Consider the following 14,263-nt stretch of genomic DNA (forward strand, 5'->3'; position numbering starts at 1 on the left):
AACTACCGCACTTCTATGGACTCCTAGTAAACGGAAGAGAAACCTCACAACTTACCTTTGATATCGACTTGCGACATTCAAATGTTACGTCACAAGTCATGAATTACTTGGTCACTAGATTAGGGAGCTTCTTGAAAGGAACTCGGTACTTAGATGCTCTCTCGACTGGTTTACAAGGAGAAAAGGACCTGCTTATGATGTTTAACGCGTACAAGTACAACCGTGTGAGTAATGTTTTTTTTGTCGTGTTATTTTAATATTTTTTTAAAAGTAAATAAGCTTCGGGGTTGGTTAGTTGGCCCAAGTACATACCTTTATGTCATAAAATTAGTCCAATCGCTACGCAACATCTAATTGTTATTAGATAAACATGTTATCTGCGTATATAAATGCATAATATTTTTGCAATGCTAAAGATAAAACACATGGCCTTCAAGATAAGTTCACAAACCAGAAAACGAACGGTCTCTTGGTATCTAATTTCGCTCCCATATCTACATATTAAATTAGTAGAGTATTTGCCTTTCGATTCTTTAGACGCTTTTTTAGACACACACATTCAATATCTGTATCGCATTTTCTTGGAGCAAGGTCTGCGCGCCTGTAGTTCACGGACCGCCGATATGCGCTGGGTGAGATGACTCAATTTATTTAATTACATTAAGATTACAGAACACTGCAAACTTTGTTTCTCATTTCGTATCGGATTCGGCAGCTAGCGAAACGTGAAAACGCGAGCAAAACTGTGGCAAAACATCAAATAGTAAAAAAACGCCAAAATAATCAGTGCTATAATTTAATTAGTAATGAACACATCGTAGCTTAACAGAAGTTCGTTAGTGCGTAACGTGCCTCTAGGTATAGGTAGGTATCAGGGAACAAGGCCAGCGGGCAGGCTGGAGCGGCAGGCTCGCGGCCCGCGGCAGTCGTCGCGGCGCGGCCCGGCCACCAGCATGCGGGACGAGGAGCCCCCCCTGCCGCCCCCCTCGCCCTCCGCGCCCTCGCGCCTCCGCCGCACACTACACACGCTGCGAACACCGTTCCGCCCCGGCTCGCCCTTCCACATCGGCTTGATCAAGCGCACAGGCTCCTCCAAATCGGTTGCCTCAGACGGCGAGATCGCCCGCGACGAACGCACGATGCGTAAGCGTAACAAGAAAAACCGCGACGCGGCGGCCAGCGACGCATCCCGCGACGCATCCCGCGACGCCTCCCGCAGCACCGACAGCTCGCCCAGTGTCGACAAGAAGAAGAAGGAGCAGGGGGGCAGCTTCATTCGCAGGATGGGAAGTTTCGGTAAAAAGCGAACCAGTGAGTCTCCTCAACCACCGTCACAAACACCGTCACAATCACAGCCAGGAACTGCTGAGTCAACCATAGAGAGTCCTCCGTCACCGAGCCCTCCAACGCCACCTTTGGAGAAGGATCCGGTTACTCCTGAACCGGCGAGTCCCATTGCGGTAGAGCATCCTGTCGCCACGCGCTCTTTTACCAAGGCCGCTTGGAAGCGGAACAGTGAACCGGAAATGGAAAAGCCAGTGGAGGAGCCCAGTCCGGAGAACGCTCTTCGGAGACGGATTGCATTTGTGGCACAAGCTTCAGCGGCATTGTCGGAGGACCACGAGGACGGAGAGAGGGGAGGCGCCGAAGTGGGGTCGCTGGAAGAGGCGGTGGCGCTGGCGCGCGTGCGGCTCGCCGTGCCCGCGCCGCCCTCGCCGACACAGTCGCGCGACGACGACACGGAAGAGGAGGGGTACACAGACGCGATGCCCGCGTACGGAGACCTCATCGAGCCCGAGCACAGCGCTGGCGGTGACGGCGCCCCGGTGAGTGTAGCGCGGCCGCGCAGCTCGCACCCGCCTCAGTGGCCGAAGGGTCTCCGAGCGATGCGCGCGCGCCATGACCTTCGAGGAGGCGGGTGACGACTGCTATCTAACGGTGTGCGAGTGCTGCGGCTTCAGCGCCGAGACGGCCGTGTTGATCCCAGTACGTTAAGTTTCACGATAGTTTACAGCGGACGTCACGCGGCGCGATGCCCTTCGTGAGTACGACTCGCTTGCTCATGTGCGCTTGGCTTTCACTAAATATTATAATCCTCCTTACGTTTTGTTTTGTTTGTACAAGTGCAAGCTTCTTTATTATGCGCTCTGCTAGTTACAGTCAGGTTTAAAACAAATAGTTTATCATTTATGTGCACTTAGTGACTCAAGAAACGTCGCTGTTGTGGATAATATTTACAAATAGCGTTTCGATTTTTAATTTAGAAGATTACACAATATTTCTAAATGTATCAAATTTGACTATCGAAACTAAAACGAGTTATAAATGACGATGTTTAGAACGTTTTTCTATTAATTACGAATTATGGTAAGTCAATGCTGTTTCAAGTTATAAAAATAATACTTTACAACATTGGCTACTAAATAAACTCGACTGTAATGGCTTCATAATATTAATATTTAAATAGTTTTGATATTTAATTAATAGTTTTATTATAAGTTGCGGTTGACATTTTGATTATTATAAATTCCTTATTGATGGCCATTTTTTTTAGAAGAACTCACTTTGAATACTCTCTCTATAATCGTAAACAGGTATCAAAAACTTAGAATTAAATAGGTCGAATGTAGCAGCTAAGTTATCTCTACCTAAGTTGATTTATAAGCAGATACATTCAACATCTGATGAAAGTCACATATTTGTAGATTAAAATATCAAACGTCTACTAGTTAAGATTTCCTTTTTATTAATAACATTTATTAATAAAAAGGAAATCTTAACTTACAAATCGTAGTATCACAGCTACTTAGCATTTATGAATGCAATCTAGATTTTTTACTTGAATCATTAAGTTCTGACGTCATTGCGGTCGTGTCTCTGGTATTTAGAATGATTTAATTGCGTAATAATAATTAGGACTGATAGCTTTAAATTCCTCTTTTACCAAAAGTCCAAAAGTCTAACCAAAACCGGTTTGTTGTCTCAAACTTCTTTTTGTTCATGTGAATGTAAAACTATTTTTTGTGTTGTTTAGTTCTATGAATTTATAGCCTATCGGATTTTTATTCGTTTTGTCTTTATCGGTAGAGTTATTTAAGAGTCTTGTTTAGTGTTGGTTTAAACCTAGATTCTCTTTCGTAATCTTGATTGCTTTACACTAAATCGATTCTTTCGAAAGTAAATAAAAGAGGTCGTTGTTACTTTATCAAATGCTATTCGATATTGACATGAAGTAAAAGTTAGAAACACTCTTAATGTGAATCTGATTAGTTAACATTGTGACGTCACCAACTCTGGAACACTCTTGATATCAGGTCTTCATGAATAGTTGATTGTTGATAACAGATAGAACGGTTGTGCATTCGTCGGTAGCAACAGAACGCCCACTACCATCTTATGTACAAAGTAATGTTATTGTAATTGTGGAAGGGAGATTGGCATCACACGTCATAGAGCGTCATCTCTTTTCCACATATGCAATAAGTCTAATCTGTTATCTTTATATGTGGCGATAGGGCCTTTGACGGTAATATCAAACTTTCTGGTTATTATCTTGATAAGGTGTTGTTTCACTTGTTTCTGTCAAAATGACAGAAGTGTTGTGAGGTGTACATTTCTAAAGTACTTGTGATTATCAAGCGATTGAATTGATATAGATTATAAAAGTTATATCACTCTTGATGCCATAATAGATAGGAACGTTAACTTTTTTTATATTGTCTTTCTCTTAATACTCTGTTTTGTTATCCGTAACCGTCACTTAAGCGAATTATAAACGAGTTAGAATAATGTTTTTTGAATCTAACTTGAAAGGATAACAGCCAAACTCAGCTTCTATAGTCTAACAAAAAAACATCAATTAATTAACAAGGAATCTAGAAGAGAGTACGTAGATCTCATACTAATATTAATTTCAGAATGCTATTGAGCAAATGAATATTGATTGAGCCATAAGCGAATATCTAAATGCTAGCAAATATCTTAATATGATAATAACGTCTAAAACATTTTAACAATTTAAATGCAAAACAGAATAAACGATATCCTAAAGTAAAATGACACAGATAATAAAATACCACACAGATAATGAAACTTAACTTTTTAATAAGACAACGGGTTATGGTAATATCAATACAGCCAAGATGGATACTGTTCAGCCATCACTTTACACAACTTGACCTATGACAACTGTCCTTGTGTAAAAGGCGAATTGATTCGCCAATTCATGATTTGCGCCAGTTTTCGTCACGTTTATTTTCCGTTTCAGTAAATGTCTGTAAGCTAACTATCATGCTAACTTAGTAAATGTAGCGATAATCTTGTTTTTTTTTTAATAATTTAGAGCTCTGCTTGACTGGCTATACAATATGGTGATTTTAAGAAATTAGTTCTTGCATTAATTAATGGTTGCATTTGCTTAGTCAAACACAGTTTAAAAAAACTTGAACTGTCTTTGACAAGCGGCTTACTTTTATTTATTACAGTTCCAATAAGGCCTTACACTTTGCTTAGTTCTAGGTCCCAGTGAAGACTCAATGTTTTGAAATCCCGTGAACTTGAATAGATACTCGTCAATGATTTTTACCATCCACCATCATTCCTCATTAATTGCTGAATAATTAATTTGAATACAGCAATTATTAATGAGTACTAATTTTTAAAGTTAGGTTATTAGCAATTAGGTTTATTTAATATAGTTCATGTTAATTGCAACGACGTAACGTCAAATGTAGTGAAGTGGCGCGTAATGAAGCCTTCTAAACGTGGGGAAAGTATGAATTAATGATCGGATAATTTGATAGCTTAATTAGTGAGGTGATATGGCTTCTTGATATCGATACTGTTACTGTCACTGTTACTGGTAATATCAGATGGATTCCCCGAATATGTGTTTAGGAGCAGGATAGTACAGTCAGAAACAATAGCTTACGAACACTAACTATGTAATTTACAATTATGTTGACACACTCGTTCTTTATGATTTTTTAGCTTTATGAAAAAAATGTTTAGAGTTTGTAACGGTAGGAAAGAAGTAAAAAAATAAAATTAGACTATGTGTAGGCCATAAAAGTGAAAGTGCTTATATTACAACGCATTTGGGACCTGGGTAAAAAAGAACAGAAAATTAATTCGAATTTAGACCTTCAAATACTTGCTCTCCTTTCTGTACAATTACTAGTCTACCTACTTCATGACAAATCAAATCAAGTCAAATCTAAATTAATTTAATCAAATAAGGCAACTAAGTACCTAGCACTTTTTGAACGTATCATGGACAGCATCTAGATTTTCCTACACATCACCGCTTCCAAGTAAATGCTTTCGCTGCGAGAGAAGGCACTTAATTACTCCACTATCTATGCGTTAGTATACAACCTCATTCTCTTCAATCTCTTGTTTAGCCATATAGGTATGGCATCTTGGCATGCCAGTGCCAGTCGGTCGGAGGTCGCCGCTGATGCGTGTACGTAACCCGATAGCCTGGCTAGAGTAACCGCGGCCGAGTCGCGGTTCCAACGGTTGTGCAATGTCCAGTCGCTGACAATATGTGACTGCGCCGGTATCGGGTTCGAATACGGTATTGTAAACATTATCTATCGATGTTATAGGAAACTCTCGCGAGTCTTGTGGTTAAGTACCCTTAAATTAACAAAATGAGGACGTTAAAAGGCCAGTGTGAAGCACAAATAAAAAAAAAGCTTAATACCGATGCTCTAGGGATATCAAATTAATGACATTAAAACCTCCAAGAAGGAATGTTGTCCTTGTGGGGTCAAGGGAAAAAAACCGGAATAAATAAAAAAGGGTTTCATAACTATCAGCTCGACACAAATATTGAATCGGTTACTGCCTAAGGAGTGTAAATGACAAATACTTGGGTGTTATCAGGTGCCCGATAAGCGCTATCTTTACACTCGACGCTACTTCATAAATAGCTGGTCATCGGACCGATTCAATAGTTTGTATTCAAAGGCTGAACGATCAAGTACTCGAGCTTATAAGAAAGAAAAATAAAAAAAGTTTCTCCTATTTATAAACTTAGTTCCAATTTCAAATTGAAAGCGCGCTATTTTTGACGCATAATAAAATATTTGAGGTTATATTTCTTAATGGAGGATGTATGTATGAAGATAGCTAAAGTTATAGTTACAAAGTGAAATGTGTTATAACAATAACGAAATCGAGAATATTCTGTATCGTTTGAGTGATTTACTTTATTGGACTTATTCTTGTGTTTCTTGACGGCTTGCGAATACTAAGGAGTCACTGATTTGAGTCAAAATGTCTCCTAAACAGAAGCCCAGTGCTGTAAGTGATATTTTTTATAATTGTTTTTACAAATAAGTGCGATTTAGACCTTAGAAGTTGTGACGACTCATATGGTAAACCAAAAGTAAAAGTCATACGACTCCATAAAAGTCCTTGATTTCTGAAGTTAAAAATATTACGTTAATTGTACCGAATGCAAATCAGCCGGCACCGTAAAAAAAACTGAACTTTTTGTCGAGCTGATTCGACTCAACGTATTCATGTTTTTTTTTCAAGGCTCATTTGAATTTGATTGGGTACGAGTTATATAATGCTGTTTACATAAGTTGTATCAAATTGAATGAAACAATGTTGTTAGCGATGAGAATATATCGTTAGATCTATATTTGAAACTTACCTTTTTTCTTCAAAATGTTTTTACTAAGCTTAAACCTAGTTGTGTTTTCTTTTTTTATGGCCTCTATATTGCCATTGAGTTAACAAATAGGTTAACGTTAATCATTTAAACTTTACATCAAAAATATAATTTTAATAACTGTTATAACTCCATATATTTAGCATAACTACTAGTTTAAAAATATGATTTGTTTAAAATTGTTTAAAATTACAATGTCATTAAATGTTTTCTAGTAAATTCTTAACATTAACCATTTACATATATTATCGCATTTAATAACGCGTTTTGATACGTTAATGGCTGTTTTTTATCAATTTGAATATTAAATGTGATTTATGGGATTAAAAAGAAACAAGTTAAACCTTTAGATCATTAAGAAGCAATAAATCTTTCTTACACAGATAATAAATACTTCATAGTCGTTGTACCTAAAGCTTTGTTTTTAGAGTAAACACATTTTAATTCATTTAAAATAAGCCTCTCACTACATATACTACATATAGTTAGTTTAAACTTAAATACCATCTCTTATTTAATATATTACACAATTAATGTTTAATCGGCAAATCACTAAAAAATGTGTTTCATTAATGCGTTAATTTAAGCAACATTACAACATAGACACTAAATTGTATGACAAGCATTAAGTTGTAGGGTGAAAGCCGACGTCAACAAGAAAGGCCCAATACACCAATAAAATGCTAAACCAAAAGTTACTTAATTATAAAAGTGTCAACAAAAATCTTTATTAAATTCTAGTGAGCCCTTTTTCTACTAAAAACATAGAGGACTACAATGTTACATTGTGTTGTATGGTTAGTAATTATGACATTATATTTAAAAAAAGACGAAATGATTTTGACTTGTCAGTGCATTATATTTAAGTGATTCCATTAACAATAGCGCTTAGAAAAATATATCTTTTGTACAGTCTCTGTACGTACAACTCAAGGAAGATATTCATACTATACAGGGTGGAAATGACGTCATACCGATCCCGTGGTCCAGGGGTCCTGGCCATGATTTAAGACCCCCTGCGTTGGCATTTTTCATCAGTTTTTTGATGGATCGATTTATTCATGCGGCTAGCTCGCGACCCCGCCACTGCTTCAGCTAATGATTGAATGATGAATTGAACATTTTGACGTCACTTTCGGTTAGATTTGCGAGAGAGCGATGAAAACTATATATCAGTTGTTTTGGCGTCAACAGCAGCTTATCAAGCTAACAGTCTGGCCTTAACATGAGTGAAATATTCCAAACAATATAATATCATACTTCGATAGTAACGGACTCCACATGGCGCCAGGCGCTGATACCGGATTTAATCGTGTATAAACATAATTATGTAAAGATACATTATCGGATTTTAGTGAAAAAATATCAAAATGACCCCTCGTCTGACCTAAACAAAATTAACTGGTAATTTAGACTTGCAAAGAAATACATTATTCTAGTTGGTTTCAATAATTGAGTATTAAATAATTCGAAGTAGGTTTTTCAAAAGTAGTTCGGTATTTTAAAATATTGCATCATATACAGTTCTGTACAACTTTTGAAGTAGACAAAAAAAAGATTACAATCTCATTAAATGAGTGTGAAATCATCAAATTTTTTGGCTATGAGTTGGCGAATGACATCTTAATATCATTATCTACAGTTTGACATAAACTCTTGATATAACATTTAGCATATTTGATGAGGATTATGACTAATAGGAACTACACTTACCTCTCTATTTTATGAAAGCTTTGGATTCGATTTTAGATTAGATAATAGAAAAGGCAATAGAACATGACCACTTCGATCCATCGATGTATCAATTACAAAAATTCCCATTCATACAACATTCCCTTAATAAATAATATTTCTACATCCTATTCGTGTTAATAGGACCGGAATCACAGAATTGTCAATTTGAAAGTTTTTTAATTAAATTGACCATAACAGTTAAGTATGAAGACCAACGGGGTCTTCCACCTACTGCTGTTAAGTGACCAGGCTGTGCCTTTACAATAAAGGTCTGTTTTAAATTATTTTACCTTTAATAATTTTAAAACAGGCTGTTATATAACTTATATGAACATTTCAAGAATTTTAAAACGGAATTATTTTTTCAAATGTGCTTACAATGAATCATTTATTTTTGTATATCCGTTTAAGAATGATTCACAATTTATTTTTCACGTATACTTTATCAATCGTGCAAACAAAACATTACAATGTTTACGCGCTTATTACCGGTAACAGTTGAGCTGTGTCCTTATCAACATCAGAGGGAATAGAAGTGGTTTTACGCACAATCAAAACATGATTACCTGTACATAAGTCGTACATAGAAAAGCATTTCATCATACATTTGGTTGAGTTCAACAACTTAGACACAAAGACTCGATTTAAGCTAAGCTAGTATTTTGAGCTCTTGAAAATTGACAAGCATACTTCTCAGTACCTACATAATTTACATCTAGAAACGGAACAAATGATTGTGCTCGTCACGATAACATTTGTACTGGGTAAAATCGAACTTATGTCCTCCAGTATAGCAACCATTCAGCCACAGAACCAATGGGCCAGTTTTAAAATAAATTGACGTAAATTAACCTTAACCTAATAAGTAGATAAGACGTCTTTATGTTTTATGTGTGAGATATTTTGTAACTGATGACTGCTGAAATCTATTTTTCATTGCTTCAAAACTCTTTCAAATAACTATCCCGAAAAAATCAAACATAATATAACCTAACTAACATCATCATGATATCCTTCGGCTTTCAACATGAAATTCAAGTATTGCATTCCAATACAAAACATTGTGCCTCTGAACAAGTTTAATATTACCTTTACAGATACTAATAATATTTCTTATGTCAAAAATTCTAATTCGATTTTTCGTAGCATATGGTATACATAATGTCTGAAAAGAAATCGAAACATTTTTTTTTTAATACCTTCTTAAATATTCAAATGAACACATCTTGACGACCTCCGTGGTCGAGTGGAACCTTCGTTGTATCTGAATTCCATAACACAAGTGCTTTAGCAACTTACTTTGGGTTCAGAATTTCAGATCAATGTATGTGATGTTGTCCGCATTTATTATAAAAAAAAAACACAAATTAGTACACAAGGTAACATTACTCAATCAACTTCATTAACTAAGTCTCGATGTTTCTATTATCAATGAAAAACAACAAGAAGCGATATAATAGAACATTTGTATGATATTGTTCATTTAATGATCTAAATAAACTAGATACATTTCAAGGAATTCAATTCATCTTATTGTTCCGTTTATGAGTAAACTGATAAAATGATATCTGTATTTGCTTAACAATGTATGGCAATGAGGAACTTTCTCTTGCCTAGTTAATAATATTAGCATTATAAAGTAACTTGGAGTAGAGAGAGTGTAATATCATGAATGAAAATTAGTTATACGGCGAATACTTCTTATAATGTTCTATGAGTAAAAACTTCTGATTTGTGAGTCGATCGTTTGCCGCGATACTTGTTTTTGTTTTCGCTAATATTCAGCCACAAGGCTAGCATTATGAATGGTGTTTTATAAGTCCCCTCGATCGCAGCTTAGCTGACTGAAGGACAGCTCAATAAGTGAGATAAGGTCTATAAAAAAGATGCATCACTTCTTACGTAGCCACAACCACCAAGCAAAATCAGAAGGCATTTATTCAAATTAGATTTCATTGAGATAAATCATCGATTAACCAATGATAGAAAAACAACAAGTGTTGTGTAAATTCTCATCTAAGAGCGAAGAATGTCATAGGCGTTGACGTCATGTGAACGAATTTAATTATTCAAATTACGAAAGATTTCGATATAAATTGTAATTCGATGGAAAATGCCGGTGAATACTGATAAAAAAACAACTTGTATGTTTTAAACGCGTAAAATTTGAATAAAATTCTGAAAAAAGGCGGTTTCCTAAATGCGGTCATGTGCATGCATGAATTATATTTGTCTGTAAAGTCTGAGCTGTGTTGTCACAGATCAGGCATAGCTATAATCAATGATCAATTGAACTTATGAATGTGCTATTAAGATACAGTGGAAATATTCAGTCCTTGGACCTTAGTAAACTAATATACTAATTGTGACGTCCGCTAGTTACCCGCAAAAGAAAGCCAAGAAAGTGTTAAACAGCTACGTACGTAATTGCGATATAAAATGTTATTTTTATCTAGTTTCGGTCAGAAGTACCTAATTGATAACAAACATTCCTTGGGTTCGGGTAAAAATGCGTTCAATGAAAGAAAACCTAAGTAGACTGAATCTCACCTACGACAGTAGAACGATTACGTATATCTGGAAGCGACACAGCCTTAAGAGCAACTGGCCGGCGAAGCACTAGTAGAACAGTATCCCTAAATATCGTCTAACAAAATCTAACTAACATCCTTGGTTTATTTTCAGTCCCACGCCTCTCCCAGTTCGGAGCGCCGGGAGCACTTGTACAAGATCCTGGTGATCGGGGAGCTCGGCACGGGGAAGACGTCCATCATCAAGCGATATGTTCACCAGTTCTTCAGCCAACACTACAGAGCCACAATCGGCGTGGATTTCGCCCTCAAAGTACTCAATTGGGACTCGAATACTATCATTCGTTTGCAGTTATGGGATATTGCAGGTAAGGACCGATGATTGTATTCTTTGTTTTTTTTAAGAAACTCTTCTATGGAATTTAATTTTTGGGTCGCGGGGGGGTTTAAAGGCATTCAAGTCACATGCTCTATACCCCTTAATTAGTGATGATTGCGCTAAATCTTTTTATCTGACTTACATGATGCATGTTACTATGTAAATTACTCTGGGTTTGCGTTAGACAACTCGAGTACAATTTTATTTACGTTGTTTTTTTCTGCGTTTTATTAACACTACGAAAAGCATGGGAACCCGCGTCTACAGCGTATGCCCATTTTCTCTATTACTTGCAATTGAAAACCAATCTAGTTATCTCATTACAAATCACAGCGGATCCTAGATCTTCGTTCTGACTGTAGTACGTAGCCACAGATTACATAATTCAGTCTGTAGTAAATATGGAATACGACTGCCCTCCATCTGGAAACTTCCGTCTATTACCGACGGTGGACCTTGGTCTATGATGACTGTGATCAATTTAAAATTTCAACTGGATAATCGGCATCGGATCTATGTTTCTTGGGCTCAATATTCAAGCGATCCCCCCATGGCAAACCTTAGCTTACCAAAATGATCTTAAGGTTTTGACTGAAGATGAGTTTACTTTTGCCCATTTTTAATAATTTATCTCTGCTGTGTGGCGGCTTCCCCCAAAAGTTTCCATAATATCATCGGTATAATTTAGCTTCAGTGGAACACTTGTGTTCTTGTTATCTGTAATATACATAATATATATATCTGTATCAAGCAGTGTTCTAAAAAAGGACTAATAAAATTATAAAGAAACAACGTATCATTGTGGACTACTGACATTTAGTTACCATAAGAATATTTTAATGATATCATTATCAACGGGTCAAAGAAGACTTTTAACGTTATTTTTTATCAAGGTCCACATTATATTCTGCAGTTTTATTTTTATCGGATATAGAATATGGAAAAAAGTCAGTTTCTAATTTGAAAGAAAATGTATCAGCTGTAATAGTTTCAAGTGTGACGGAAAATGAATAAAAATCTTGAATAGTTTGTTTACTAATTTAACGTGCAATCACGCAAAAACGACCTTCTTCAATCCTCCTCCTTGCAAGACGTGCAATCTTAAAACAGAAGAAAAAAAGGTTTTATTAAAAATAAAATTATAACATTGATAGCTGTGAGCTGTGAGATATCTCGAAATAATTTTCAAAAATGGACGACGAGGGTCATGCTTTAAACATTATTTTTGCAACATGCATGATCCTTTTTGGTCTGTTATTCTTTTCATTGCTAATTAGTATCCCGTATTGATAGTGTGATAGTGATGTTTTCTCTCGTAAGCGAAGCAAATCGTAAAAGGGAAACGGATATACAAGAGCAGTATGTATTTTATTATTTGGTAGACCTGCAACTGTTACAGACAAATTCACTTACTTGTCCAAAAACTGATAGATAGATGGAATATCCTTTATTGCACACCACATAAGTACAGGATTTTATAGAAATAAATAGGTACATGGTGCCACAATGGGCAATGTTAAAAATCTAGGAACTCCATATTTGGGCCTTGTTTCTTCTGCCTACTTTAAAGTTTGCGTTAGTTGAGGAATCCCGTGGTTAAAACAATAAGACCGTCTAGGTTAGGTAAAGTCCTCAGAATCTGATATGTAGCCCTCTTCCTTTCATGACTTAAAAATATCAAAATTGGTTTCGCAAATCCAGAGATCTTACAACAAAAAGAATTACATTAAAACACAATCCCGTATTAAGTCTTTGGTAATGGTGACTTTAGGACCAAACCTATCTTCACATATTGCTTCCTTGTCATATTTGGGTAACACAGTACGTTTTTCCACCATCACCAGGTCAGGAACGTTTCGGCAACATGACCCGGGTTTACTACAAGGAGGCGGTGGCGCGTTCATAGTGTTCGACGTGTCGCGGGTCGCCACCTTCGATGCTGTTGTCAAGTGGAAGAATGACCTCGACGCTAAGGTTCAACTGCCCGATGGATCGCCGATACCCTGCATACTGTTGGCTAATAAGGTAAGACGATTGTGTGGATAAAGGTTTTTTTTAAGGTATCTTAAGTCTGACGTTTTGGGTGTGGAATTATTTCTGCAAGTAGATTTTAGTAGTGGTACAGTTTGATAATTTGGTCGCTGACTTCTATTTTTGATTCTATTTCTTGCTCTGTTGGATATTTTTAAGTTATAATGTCAAAAGTTAAAATTTTTAGTATGTAAAAAGGAATTTACTTGAAATTTTCATGTTTTAAATAGGACCATATTTATTTTCTTTGAAAGTTGGTAATTTTAGAAGATTTAAGAATTAAGTAACTCTCTTTAGTAATATTAGTTGTAATTTTATTACTTTTATATTCTCAAGCAACTACATTTTTTGTGCAGTGCGATCAATCGAAGGAAGGAATCGTAAACTCTCAAGCTAAGATGGAGGAGTATTGCCGCGAGAAGGGGTTCGCGGGCTGGTTCGAGACCTCGGCCAAGGAAAACATCAACATTGAGGAAGCTGCCAGGTCACTAGTTAATAAGGTAAGTCCTTCATAACACTGACTCTAAATCATCACGTGTGAGAAAATATCCTAGTTAGTATATCTTGCTAGCTTATACGCTATTTAAATGATTTAATGTGTATTTTAAGTGATGTTACATGTTGAACAGTTTCTAGCAACAATCAAGTTGGTAACAGCTATCAGAATTTGAAAACAATTTACTTGCTATTTTTTGCCCTGAAAAAGGTGATAAGTGCAATCCAAATTCATGTTGAGGAAAAATTTCATTTGTTGTAACTTAATGATGACGACGGTCGTCGGCATGAGACTACAAACTGTTTTTGTCCTTGTTCATGATTTAATCTTTAATCTGGCTTTGCAAGTTCTTGCATCATACGAATTACCAAAAAAAAACAAACTAGCAAACAACAAATATTTTTGCT

At 36.3% G+C, this 14,263-nt stretch overlaps 1 protein-coding gene across 1 annotated transcript; it reads left to right on the forward strand.

Annotated features, from left to right (window-relative positions):
- The first annotated feature begins 554 nt into the window (after positions 1–554).
- On the forward strand, positions 555–13,909 carry LOC113496898 (ras-related protein Rab-44-like). Its single transcript, XM_026876283.1, is given in 5 exon segments — positions 555–1,826; positions 11,105–11,318; positions 13,174–13,218; positions 13,221–13,354; positions 13,717–13,909. Coding segments are annotated over 5 exon segments (1,425 nt in total). The 5' UTR covers positions 555–953; the 3' UTR covers positions 13,876–13,909.
- Positions 13,910–14,263: the final 354 nt, after the last annotated feature.

The sequence above is a fragment of the Trichoplusia ni genome, chromosome 8 (genome assembly GCF_003590095.1).
Source record: "Trichoplusia ni isolate ovarian cell line Hi5 chromosome 8, tn1, whole genome shotgun sequence".
NCBI lineage: Eukaryota > Metazoa > Arthropoda > Insecta > Lepidoptera > Noctuidae > Trichoplusia > Trichoplusia ni.